Here is a 13931-nt window from a genome sequence, read left to right as displayed (position 1 = left end):
TAATCAAACGTGAAGCGTTCAGTTTTAGAGTCCATTATAAAACATCTGCTCCCCGGCAACGGCCTGCGGAGAATTGCGTTTGCTCTGTCGTAAATGTCGGAGAGCACCATTGCTACTCAATTTCAAGTCTTTGCAAGTTTTACAATGTAAACTGCTGCGATCTGAGTCATATTCACCTTTACTGGCCATATATGCTCTTTTTTGACTGTAAAAACTTAGCAGCTACGATGTAGGGCATTTATCCTTATGCTATGGATGCTTTTTCATTATCATTTCTTTTGAAGTAAATTTTTATAAATATTAAAGACATTTTCTATATTTTGAAGCTATAGACATACAGTACAGGTAAATCAAATATGTTAAAAAATATATAATCTTGTCTGTCATATTTTTTCAGTTACTCACAATAGGCAGGCTGGTACCTGCAATCCTCAAAAATAACATTCTTTAACATTTTCATTGTTATTTTAATTCACAAATTAAATCACATTTTTGCAGTAAACCATGTGATTCTCATAATGTAATGTTAAGCGTCTCCTCTGTCTCTCTTAAATGAATCATAATGTAGAGAAGTGAAGATTTGAAGGTGTTCAAAGGACCAAATCATCCTTTAAAGAATCCCATTTAACCCCACCCAATCTGGAACAGGCACACAATCCTCCTGTGCTTTGTGTAAAGCTGAATTCTGTAACAAGCTCCACTAATACTCTACCTCTCCTCTTCCAATAGACCAGCTTCCCAGCCAAACAGGACCGCCCCCTCTGCCACCTGCTCCACATCATCACAAGCAGCATCCGTCAATCACCTCCCTCAACCAATCACTGGCCAACCAGCCGGCAGAGCTTCAGAGCGCATCTGAATGTGTGCAGCTGCAAGAAAACTGGGTTCTGGGTAGCAACGTGGGCTTGGAGAACAGGTACTTGTTTTTACACAGTCATTTGCTGTGTTTGGATTCACTCACTCATTCACTTACTATATTCAATATTCTCTATATAGTCAATAACACAGTGCATTAAATGGAGAAGGAGTTAAAGAAAATAAGTCAGTGAATTCAGATGCTGATTAAAGTACATAAACAGCATTGCATCTTATGGTTACAACACATTTACTGTACTGTATATGCATTTGATCTTAAATGCATCTTAACCTGTTAGCCTCCGCTAACACCCGCTTTTCAAAAAAATCCCAAGAAATGCCATACCCAAATTAAAACAGATACAGTTCATGAACCCTTTGCACAAAAAGCATAAATATGGTCATATTTCAAAGTAGACACAGCTTATTGTAAAGTCAGAATTACTTATTGTCATAATGAAAAAAGTTATAAACACCTTCAAAGTTTTGTAAAGTTATTACAAATGTATTTTTATGAAATATCTTTATGAAAATAAAATTTGCCATTGTTTTAATCTAGAAATGCACTGCAGCTAAAACCACATGCCTGACCATGTTATATTTCAAATCTGAGGATGTCTAAAACTTTGAATTTTATTAAATGTGTTTTAAGACCATGTCAGGTTCATTCATTTTGACAAGATTCTAAAATGCTAGCTGATGTTTATTGTGATTTTCTAAGCATCCATTCAGTATGTTGTCTCTATTGTTTGGTGGTGCAAACAGCTCATTCATTTGCAGTCTTCCCTGCACACATTCACACCTCTCCGTCCTGGTTATGGCTCTAATTATTCTTTTCTTTTGACTTCATTATAATTTTGACTTTCTATTTTTTAATCCCTCATTTTTTTTTTTATCAAACTTCTCACTTAACCCTCTTGAGAAACTGTATCAAATGCCTTTTTTTGAAAATTGAAACATTTCAGTGAGCTTTACTATTCAAAATTATTCATAAAAATAACATATTTGTCTCAACTATGTGTCAGGTGCATCTTAGCACGTTAACATGCGAACATGTTATCTTAGCACACCATCAATACATGAAAATTGAGATTAATACCATGTTTTTGCTCCAAACTTGGTTTATAAAGCAAATCGAGTGTTTTTAATAACCTTCTGTGATCTGATTTGGCTTCGGATAAAAAAATTCAGACCGGAATTATATTGTTCTGCACAATGATTAAGGCTATGTCGATTAGCATTGCATTATAAATATAATCTATTATTATGAAAATACCCGCCATGGCTTGAAGAACACAGATAAATCATATATCATTGCAATCGTGTGTATATTGTCTCCAAAATGTCTTTATATATATGTTACAGGGATCTCTGGAAGCTTTGCTTATGTAAAGTAATTCCTGGAATGTCACATGATATAGCTGTTCAACAGAAGTCTCTTTTGTGGACTAAACGTGCATAGAGCGCCCTCCTGTTTTTAGTGTGAATTTTCATTTGAATCATCCACCAAATTATCAGTTCCTCTGTGTACAGTCTTCTGACATGTTGGCTCAGTAAAGGAATTAGAGAAGAATCAGAAAACATATTTTTTCACAGTATTGGTAAACCGAATTATTTGCTGCCAATCTCCATAATAAATTAATTTTAAGATCTTTTTAAAATCAAATTGACTTAAAAAAAAAAGTAAAAGAGATATTATAGGACTAAACTTCAGGCAAGCATTTTTTTTGCATCAGTTGCGATAAGTGTACATGTTTTTATTTTTTGATATCTGGTAACCCTTCACTGGAGCTTTAATGAAGAGAGGGAAGAGTTTAGAAGTGAGTCGGAGAACATTAGTATGCAAACTGAACAGCTTCTACTGTTAAGTGGAGTCGTTAAAGACTCCCTGTGGTGAAAATCAAGTTTTTAATGTTGTTTATATGTCTATGTGGTGTTTCTAAGACAAACCATGTGCAAATTCATAAGTCAACACCATTGCTGAGTATTTTCTCCTTAAAACTGCAGTGAAAAAAGACAGTCTCAAAAACGTGGTTTGAAATCGCCTGTGTTTCTAATCTCACAAACTACCTTGTAACCAATCACGTCAACGTGCGGGCAGGCTTTTGCATATAATTTTTCTCAAGCTTGGTGGACACTCAGCCTTTCATGCGCGTGTCTTTTACATCATCAAAATGTGTGATTATCAGCTAGTTCCGATCAGTGGGCGATTGTTTGGAATTAAAATAATATAATATGCGCTGTTACATTCTCAATATTTAGTAATTTAGCCTCATATACAATATATGTTTATTCGCTTTTACAAGCAGGTATTGCTAGTTACCACCAGAACTGCTTGTGGGTCCACATTGTACACGCTTGAAGTGTGTAAAAAAGTACACAAAAATGCTGATGTGTGCCGGACTGACTGTAATTATAAAAAAAAAAATATATGAAGTCTATTTTCCATTTATTAAAATACTGATGGAATTGTTGTTGTCAAGTAAGCTTTATTTGTACCCTGTTGCAAGTCTGTGTGCTTTCTAAACTGTCAGAGGTGCTGCACTGTTCTTTGTCCCGTCAACATCACATTATTAACAAACATTTAGAATAGCGATTTCTGAAATTTGTGAATCTATTCGAATCGTTATAAAACAGAATAACAATTTATTTGTGAATTGATTTTTCCCCGCCCCTAGTATTCAGGTAATGCTACAAATAACTGACACACAGATAGGGATACAGTTTGTCACTTTTACAGTCTTTTGTACATTCAGTATCAAAATGAATCTCTGTGTTATGTATATAAATATTAAAATTACACTTGCGTAACTGAACGCAATCAGTTACATTTGTGTCAGAAATAATACTCTATATAGTCATACATTTTCCATTTGAGTTCCTATCAGTTTTCACCAGGGGCGTATTGGCCATCGGGAATACCGGGAACAATCCCGAACGGCCTGTCCATTTCAGGCCGAAGACCGGCCGGTGGTCAAAGAGTTTTTTTGTGTTTTTTTTAATGATACTCGACCAGCCTAACTAACTGGCCACTCAGCTGCAGCGGAACACTATGTGTGTGTCTGTTTCAGACCGGGCCAAGCCAATACTTTCAATCTGAGGGGGGATACGAGCTCCCAACTTGGACTGATCCTCGTTTTTCCTGACATCCGATTGGCTCAAACTAGGCGCCGATCAAAGGAGTTTACTTTTGGTCATGTTTGGCGGGTTTGTGTGAATGCAACAGAGACGGACGGTAAAAATGGTGAAAAGAAGGAAAGAAGACAAAGAAATGGGTGGGGCCGAAAAAATAAGAATTAGAAAGAAAAAAATGTTGGCACAAGAGGCAGCTAAATGCTGCAGTCATATTGATGAGGAAGGAGAGAAGGATGAGGAGGAGGAGAAGGGGGAGGAAGGAAAGCAGCAAGAGAAAGAAGAGCAGGAGGATGAGGAGAATGGAACCAGTACAAAACAGTGACAGGTACAGGGGCAGTGTTCAGGGCTGGGTTGCCAATCATATTAGGCATATAAATCAATCAATCAAAGCTTGATTAAGGACACACACACACACACACACACACACACACACACACACACACACACACACACACACACACACACACAAATAGAAAAAATAGAACAATATTACATATTTACATGATAAAAATGCCAATAGTTCCACATACTAGATAATAATCTGACTGAAGCACAGATTTAATTAGAAAAAGTATTATTCTTAGTCATATTTATTACTGATATTCTTCTCATGTTCTTCTCATCTGTACAATCAGTAAGCAGAGGCAGCGTCCAGCACAGGGGAAGCTGAGCCAAGGAGAATTGAAAGTGAGGACACACACAAATCTCTATTGTATGGGACTGCAGTATTTGAGTGGGTATTTGTTAGTTTTTGTAACTATTTTATCACTACGACTGACTGTACACATGACATGCTGGTAGTTAGCAGTATACTGTGACTTATGTGTTCGAGATTAGGTTTTGCTGACCTGATTGTGTTTAGTGCAGTGGTGACTTGCTTAGTCAGGTGTCATCCTAAAAATTTCTTGAATGTCTTCAGTGTAATCTGATTCTCTTTATACAATAAAAACACAATTAGTATTAAAATAACTGCAAAAAAAAAATACTTCTGCTCATGCGCCAAGGTCACTCGCATATAACGCCTCTCAATCTTAAAGTCCCGGGCTTAATTTCAGTCCCAGTACGTCCCTGGTTTTCACTACTACTTTTTGTGGAAATATTAAGGTAAAACCTACCAAGTCAAGCCTTTATGTAATGCACCTTGCTGTCACTACAGATATCTACTACTAAAGCTGAGGGTTGCATACCCAGCATCCACCTGACAGATTGAATCTATGTATGCATGACATGAGTATCATATCAAGCATAAATAAATACATGTCATGTTAGTCTTATCTTCTTCATATATATATATACACATGCAAAAGTATTTGTCTGTAAACACACATTTTTCTTATTGAAATAGTGGACATTGTCTCTTAACCTGTTTATCGTTTAATTATAAGACCATTTTTGTTTTTAATTAAGGGTTCGAAAGTGTAAAATTAGTGTTCATAGAAGGATGACGTCCTTTACTAAATTTAGCCTTTGTTCGTAACAGACACACAGTGTAAATAGTAATGTACTGCATCATAGATTTTCCCCACCCTTATGCAGATTTCTTAGTGCTACAATCAGCATTTTCACTTCAAAAGCCTGAAGGGAAGGGTCCTGGTAGATTGGGACCTGCAGAGGCCGCATATGAATGCGAACGCATTGGAAATAGACTTTATTAGCCAAAGCAAAAGTCATCATATGCAAGCCAACATTTCTGTTATGTATACATTAAATTATATGCAAACACTTACAGTTAAATGACCAAGTAGTGGACAAAGAAAATTTTTATTTCTTCATAAGAATAGTATTAGTAGTTGAAACCTACTGTAAATCAATCATTTCATGAAATGTATTGGTCTATATTTAGACTAAGTGGATGAAACATCAAAAAGGGTAAAATCATCCTTGACCTTTTGAAATAAAATACTTTTTGTATTGTGAAAACATTCTGTCAGTATCTGAAAAATGCCTCCACAAAAAAATAAAAAAATAAAACAGAAATTAAAAAAAGAATTACATTTCAGACATAGTATATATATGTGTGTGTATATATATATATATATATATATATATATATATATATATATGAACAAGAAATTCCTTCCAGTCATAATAACTTTATATAGAATGAAGGAGTTAAATCTTTCTGGAAGATGCATTGCGGATAATGCCATAATGGTACAGTTTATATAACCCTGCATATACCCCCAGGAGCCTGAGCTGCCACCCACTCGAAAGGTTAAACAAGACGTATAACAGCTTTAAACTGTTCACAGTATCATCACAAAAACATGTGTGCCATTAAATACTTATATCAAAATTGTGACAATAATGTACTAAAAATATCTACTAGATGGCCTAAACCCCCACCCCCCCTTTTTTTTCATATATAACATAACATTTCACATTCAGTTTTCAGCTAAAAGAGTAAATGGGTAAAAAATATTGAAAAAATAGAAGATAAATAAATAAATAAATAAAACATAATTATTTTTGACAAAGACAAAACGCAGTATGCATGTGAAATAATCCAGGGTTCATTGGATCTCTTTTAAAAGTAATTAATGAGGGATGATACATTGACACAATTTAAAAAAATAATATTTATAGAATATTTGAAAAGTTGTTGAAGTTGTTATTGTTGTCATGCCACCTAAAGGAAGAACAAGTCTAACGCTAACAGCTACATGTACAACTGAAATATGTTCATCATATAGCAATTCCAAACCCTATTTGAAATTGCTTTATGCTCCCTGGTTTATAAAGCAAACATAAATACTGTATGTATTCACTGTTGCGCCCTGTCATAAAATGAACATGATGTGTGTAGGCAAGAATATACTAAATTAATCAATTAAGTTAACCTGGTATGAACGAAGCAGTGGTGTGTGCGGGATATAGAAGAATGGGTGATCATTGTAAAAAATAAATGTAGAGTGGACATCTTTAGTGAATGAATCAAATTTAATTTTAGTCTACAATCAGCCTGGCCTTCAATTTAATGAGGATTTTCTTTCTTTGGTATTTCAATATAATGCCCTTTTTTTTTCTTTAAGCTTTTCCAATCTTCCATTAACATCCAATAAAACATGACGCCTTTACCTTTAGAAATCTCCACTAAATGTCACTTTTTTCATCAGCAGAGGAATATAATTACGACAGGAATGGTTTAATTTTTTGTAAATCACTTCAAAATCAGCTCTTTCTTAAAATAATAATAATAACTTAGCCATTAAATGTTTTCTTTTTGAAATAGCATTTAATGTAGAGGCCTTCCTGCAGTCGCACTATACACATTCGTTTATAACAGAGTTAGTAATGCTGTGCGTCATGTTTTTGATCTTTTGCGCACCACAGCTGTTGTGCTCCATTGTGGAGAGGAAAAAAAAACAGCAACAAAAAGAAAGACTCTATTGATAGTGTACTTATTTTGGATATGAGAAAAAAAAGATGTTTTGTAATCACATCAAGTGAAAAATCTTTTTTTTTTTGATCTAGATCTAGGCAGAAAACAGTCTTCTCCTGTTATTAATGATCCCAGTAGAATTCCTCTTCTACCTCTCTCTCCCTTCAGCTTCCTCTCTTTTCTCCATGCACTACGCCAATCCATCAAGTCTCCTTTTCTCACTACTCTACCTTTCTTAGCACGTTATCTTGAAAACTTTCCACTCCGCTGTCTGTCACAAAGACTCTGATCTTTGCATGCCAACAGAAAGGGACTGTCCTAAAATGGCAGTGGCGCAGAAACCTCCAGGGAGCGTCTTAAAATACCGCCACTCTGCCGAGTGCTAGAGAGACACCTGCTGCTCCCAGACCCCTACTGAGGTGGCAGATGCTTGAGTCCTAGATGGAGTTGAGAGGATCTGTGCGATTCCTCCTTGTTTTTCACATATTTTTCTCATATGCAGTCTCACATGCACATTTGTTGGAATGAGGGTTTGTCTTCACTTTAAACTCGCCTTCCACTTTGTCACAAGTCACATACTCTTTTCGCATATAGACTCAAACGTTTGAACTCTTTAAGTCAACAAGTAATCCTTTGAAAAGCCCACGCTTTTCTTTAGCCTAGCTAATGCGGCCATCATTATATATCAGATTATGCTAGAAACGGACTTTTATTCTTTTGTTTGCAGTTTCTCTTTCAACCTCCAAATCATCCCCTTTTCTTCTGCTGGGCCTCTTCATTCGCGCCACAGCATTCCAAGCGTCAACCCGATGACAAGGAAAGGTGGGCCGCTGACAGAAAATCAGATTGTACAAGTACAAAAATCTCTTTGGGGTGAAGTTACTTTTTAGTAGTCCTAATGCGAACAAAACTCTCACACCCTATAAAAAGGGGCGACGAGGATTAGCTCAGTCATTTTCTCTAGCTGGCGTCACACTCCTGCTAATCAATTATGGATTGTTTGGCCTCAAAACGGCACACTGTCAGTGTATTTGTTAATCGTTTGTGAAGGCTTTTAAATGCACCTCATTCAGTGTGCAGTGGCCCGGAACCTATCTGAGCCCTTGTGAAAAAATGTGTGTGTGTGTTTGGAGTCGTGGCTGCAGCTCATAACCGTGCAGATTATAAAGTAGAAGTATTACAATGGAGTCCTTCTGAATGAAAAGCAGGCATCTTAAAACCAGCCCTGTATTGAAATTTCCACAAAAGAACAAGCTTCGGAGTGTTGTTTTAAATGTTTTCTCATGAAAAAAAAAGTTATATATATATCTATATAATATGTGATGCAATCTGGGAAAACCCATCACATGGTGAAATTTTACCTATTAAAGGTTTTGATACCATATTAAAGCTGGTTTCAAGCACTTTCCAAATCTGTTTCTATTTCTTTCATTTGTCGGTAACAAAAGTTATGGTTATCTGAAGTCGGCGGATCGCTATGATTTTCTGGAACGGAATTTTCAGAAAAACAGGTTTAATTAACTGTCACATCCTGATAGCGGGGCGATTGGCGCTCTTTTTTTATTGCATTTTTTTCATATCACATATTTTAGTAGTCATCATAGATTTGGTATCATTCGAAAGCTTACAAACTCAAAATTCATCCTGTGAAAACCGTTTTGAAATTGGACGATTGAGAGGCGAGCAAAATCTTTTAGGCGAGCAGCTACTTCAGAGTCCGTTGTTCTCTTGTGCTCCACTCCGCATCTCATGATAATGTTCTGGATAAAAACATTTTTAAAAATTGCCGTTGTAGTTTACACAGGACTGGCGGGAAATGCACATTGATATACCTTTATTCTAGATGTTATGTCGTTCATTTGATCTTTGTTGTGTTAAGAGAAGGAAAGCTTTGGGCGATATTTTTCTTTTTTTGCACCTCCGCCGTGCGTGTTCTTAAAGAGAAAGACAGTCTTTTCAGCTTGCCACTATAAATCGCTATTTTTCTGCACTAAACTAGTGAATTTTGCCTATATATTCAGAGATGATAGACAAGATGTTATAGAATAATAATTTAATGAAAACCCAATTTTGACAAAAAAACTGACATTCGACTTATTTTTAGACCTTACTGAAAAAGTACCAGCACGACATTGACAGGTTTTCAAATGTTTGTGAGTTTTTATGACCAATTCCCAGCTCAAAATGCATCTTCTTGCCTTCATTTTGTTGTATACTGTGTTCTCATCACATTTAAATCAGACAGCAAACTTAACATTCACAACCCAGGTAAAGTATGATTTATTTTGCTGTGGCGCAGAAGATTCGGCAGGGGTGGAGCGCCACTGATGAAAAGCAGAGCAAAACACTGCCTTCAAATGCTGATTCATACACATCATTATGGGTTATGTTTCTTATCATAGAATCTAGAGTTCAGTTAACCGCTGTTCACTTTGACTTGACTTTGTGCGCTTCTTTCCATCATAGCCCATCATTAGAGACATTCATTTTATAAGAACAGGATCTGTAAACATAACATTACAATGACAACCCTTTAAATCAATGTAGTTATTACAATTTAAATAACAGTTTATTAAATTACAACTTTTGTTACATAGATAATAAAATTGCTGTTTCTATAGTGATAAAAAAAATATTGATACGTCAAGGAAAAAGGTTTAATTTAAAGTTCTCAAAATGTCAAACTTTTTAATAACTCCTAAAAAAGACACCACTTTTTAACCTTAGGTTTTGTTCACAGCTCGCTCTAAAAGTTTTCAGCAAAGTTATTGTTTTTATATTTCATCATTCCATATCTTATCTTCTTTCCCTAGGCACTTCCTGCTTAAGACTGGAACAGGCACCACATCTCTCTTCACAACTCCTAATCCCGGTTACACCATGGCGACCGGGGCTGTCTACTCTCCGCCAGCCCGTCCCTTAACCCACAACACACTATCAAGAGGTGCATTCAAATTTAACAAGTCGCCTAAACGGTGTTCGTGGAAATGCACCGCTCTCAGTGCCGTAGGAGTGGCCACCCTGCTGTCAATTCTGCTCTGCTACTGCATAGGTAACTGTGTATGTGTGTCTAGCTTATGTGACCATGAGGTACTCAGGTGTGAGCTGTTTTATACAGCCTACCCCCATCAGAGATAGCGAAATAGCTCATCAGGTGGAGTTTTTCTTCCCCAACCATCTGTGGCCAAAACACCTGGTGCTCTGCTCTAAATAGTCTCCCAGTCCCACAGAGCAATAGCGTGTGTCCGCCCCAGGGCCCCGTGCCAACTAGGGGCCCCTCAAACGCCGCCAATATTTCGTCACTGGACAGGAACGGGGCCCAGGCAAAGTACAGTTGGTACTCAACCAGAATAATACTTTTAAATTGTGGGTGTGTATTTGCTGCCTTTTACCGCTAAGAGGCGCTACAATCACAGACTTTGAAAAGTGTCCGTTTATTGTCTCTATTGCGTAATCTGCCGCCGCGCCGCGGCTCATTCAGAGCGATTGAATTCATCTGCTACCAGCTTTCAAGTGAAACATTGTAGTTAAACAAATTCATAATCATAATCCTGACATTACTGAAATTAAATTGAATAAATAATGAAAATATTTCTAAAACATTGCAATATAAAAATATTAGGCGGCTACATCAATGAGGCTTTGCAAGAGCATAAAAGACGTTATGATAACAGCGTTCAGACGGTAGCTCTGTGGTCAACGCAACAACATGAGCCTCATGGAGCTTCAAGCGATCAGAGATCGAATCTCATTGTAGCTGACAGCGTTTATGTTTTACCGTTCTTGATTCTTAAATAATTAACCGTTTATTAGCGAGTTTATTAACTGTTTATTTAGTGAAGGTCAAGCGTTTTGTTTAATTATCAATGGCAAATTACAACATACATTTGCTACATTCCAGTAGAGCCGCTGCACAGACGACAAAACTGATGAAGGAAGATTGTCAGCCGATCGCGTCAGAAAACGAAAATGAAGATGCTCGTCTTTAATCTGCTAAATTATTGTTTTGTGAATCATTCACGAAATTGAGATGACTGACAGTGATACCCGGCCGAAGCAACGGAAGAATTTTTTCAAAACAGATCCATACATTGAACAAATCAGAAAAAAGACTGATTTTGTTGACATGGCTACACAAAATAACAGACTAACTAAATAGTATTGCTTTCAATATAAAAACCAATGAAAATGTAAAATAACTCTAAAATGAATTAAGTTTGAAACCCATAGCACATTTCAAGGTTTAAATAAAGTGTCGGGACAGTTTATTTATTTAAAACAGGGTTGCATCGAGTTCAGAGTTTATTTCCTTCGCGATGCAAAATAAGAAACACAGAATCTTATTCTTGTGACATTTTAAATTTGTATTGCAGCTAAATTAAATAATTAAAACAGTACAAAATGAAAATAGTCCAAAGCAACATAAATTAAGAACATCCGTTTTTGTTTGCCTCTCTTTCGCGCTGGATCTCTTTTTAGCAAGTTTATTTTGTCTCCGTCACTGCGTGCACCGGGTCTCTCTCGAAATTAAACATTTCAGGGTAAAAACACATCATACAGCTGATAGTACTGTATATGTCGCTGCGTGTCATCCATACAAATCACGAAAAAAACGAACAAATTATTTAGCCTTGGTTGCTTCAAAGACACAGCATGCCTTGTTGAATTCATTACAATAAAACGAGGTTAAACGAATTTAAAACAAATTTAAAACGTCTTTAAAACGAATTAAAGAGCTCTGTATATACTGCTCACTGCATTCGTTTCTTGGCCTAAGTGCGTTTCGTCAACAGTTCATGTTTAGATAATGCCAGATTGTTGACAATCATACACAATGCTCAAACATTCTAAAACTCTACAAAACCAGTTGAAACAACTGGATGTCACAACACGCACACAGGGACTAGAGATCCAAAAACAGTTTTATTTAAAGGGCAATCCGTACTCACAACCAGTCCAGGCAAAGGTCAAAATCCAAAATGGCAATCCAAAAACATGAAAGACACCGTGAGAGCGAGGACCTCTAGGGACAACCCAGGGAACACAAACCAGACACTGTGACATAACCCCCCCTCTACGGAGCGGCTACCAGACGCTCCAAGACCCTCAAAAAACAAACAAAACAAGAGTCCAGGAGGGAGGTGGTACGGTGGAGGATCAGGGGGAGGGATGGGGGTCCAGGTCCATGGAAGGGAACAGAAACAGGGGGTGATGGTCTAGCCGGCGGCCAGGGCGAAGCAGACAGTCCATCGGGCGGCCAGGGCGAAACAGACAGTCCATCGGTCGGCCAGGGCGAGGCAGACAGTCCATCGGGCGGCCAGGGCGAGGCAGACAGTCCATCGGGCGGCGAGGGCGAAGCAGACGACCCATCGGGGACAGATGGGTCGACCAGACGCCGGCTCAGGGACAGACGCCGGCTCAGGGACAGACGCCGGCTCAGGGACAGACGCCGGCTCAGGGACAGACGCCCGCTCAGGGACAGACGCCCGCTCAGGGACAGACGCCCGCTCAGGGACAGACGCCCGCTCAGGGACAGACGCCCGCTCAGGGACAGACGCCCGCTCAGGGACAGACGCCCGCTCAGGGACAGACGCCCGCTCAGGGACAGACGCCCGCTCAGGGACAGACGCCCGCTCAGGGACAGACGCCCGCTCAGGAACAGACGCCGACTCAGGAACAGACGCCGACTCAGGAACAAACATTTGCTCAGGAACAGCAGACACTGGCTCCGGCTCAGGAACAGCAGAATTCATCTGCTTCCTCCATGCCTGCAGAACTGCTACTACATAAAAAAAGGAACACAGCCTTCCTGGCCAAGGCAGAACTGATGATGGGGAGTTCTGGGACAACCTCCGGGAAGACAGCTGGCTGTTCGGGAACGACCTCCAGGGAGACAGCAGGCTGTTCAGGTGAATACCTCCAGGGAGACAGCGGGCTGTTCGGGGACGACCTCCAGGGAGACAGCGGGCTATTAGGGGATGTCAGGATCGCCGGAAGCTCTCCCTCTCCTCCTCCTCTGCCGCCTCTGATAGCGACAGGCAGGCTCAGGACTGGATGAGATCGGCGGCAGATAGAAGTCTAGGCTGGACCTCACCACCTCAGGTTCCATGAAGGATCGAGGAGGAGAGTGATACCTGGACTCCCCTCTAGTACCTCCTCTCCTATGACCTCCGCGGACCCCATACAATTTTACCAGCCGGGTTCCCTCGAACGACTCTATGGGATGATCTGAAGGGGGTGTGGAAGCTTTCTTCAAATCAGCTTCCTCAGTCAATCGGGCCCACAGTGCAAAACACTCTAAGATGTTCATACGAGGAGGAATCTCTTTAGGTTGAGAATTCCCCCTCTGCTGTTTCTTCCCCCTCTCAGTGGCTGGAGACTTTGGAGACCCCATACCGCTGGATCTCTGCATGACGGAGTCCTTCTGTCACGACACGCACACACAGGGAATAGAGATCCAAAAACAGTTTTATTTAAAGGGTAATCCGTACTCACAACCAGTCCAGGCAAAGGTCAAAATCAAAAATGGCAATCCAAAAACATAAAATACAAACACTAG

General features: G+C 38.8%; 1 protein-coding gene across 2 annotated transcripts in view; it reads left to right on the top strand.

Annotated features, from left to right (window-relative positions):
• Positions 1 to 13931, top strand: part of LOC143756994 (teneurin-3) — a 171627-nt gene that overhangs the window by 95571 nt on the left and 62125 nt on the right. For both annotated transcript variants that reach the window (XM_077247935.1, XM_077247934.1), the window contains exons 4-5: positions 730 to 916; positions 10186 to 10424. In XM_077247935.1, the coding sequence (XP_077104050.1) occupies positions 730 to 916; positions 10186 to 10424 (426 nt within the window). The remainder of the gene's footprint in view (positions 1 to 729; positions 917 to 10185; positions 10425 to 13931) is intronic.

The sequence above is a fragment of the Siphateles boraxobius genome, unplaced genomic scaffold, assembly GCF_051911475.1.
Source record: "Siphateles boraxobius isolate OS27281-9 unplaced genomic scaffold, OSU_SipBor_1 3, whole genome shotgun sequence".
NCBI lineage: Eukaryota > Metazoa > Chordata > Actinopteri > Cypriniformes > Leuciscidae > Siphateles > Siphateles boraxobius.
Note: the sequence above shows the minus strand (reverse complement) of the source record. Positions and strands in the feature narration are given on the sequence as shown.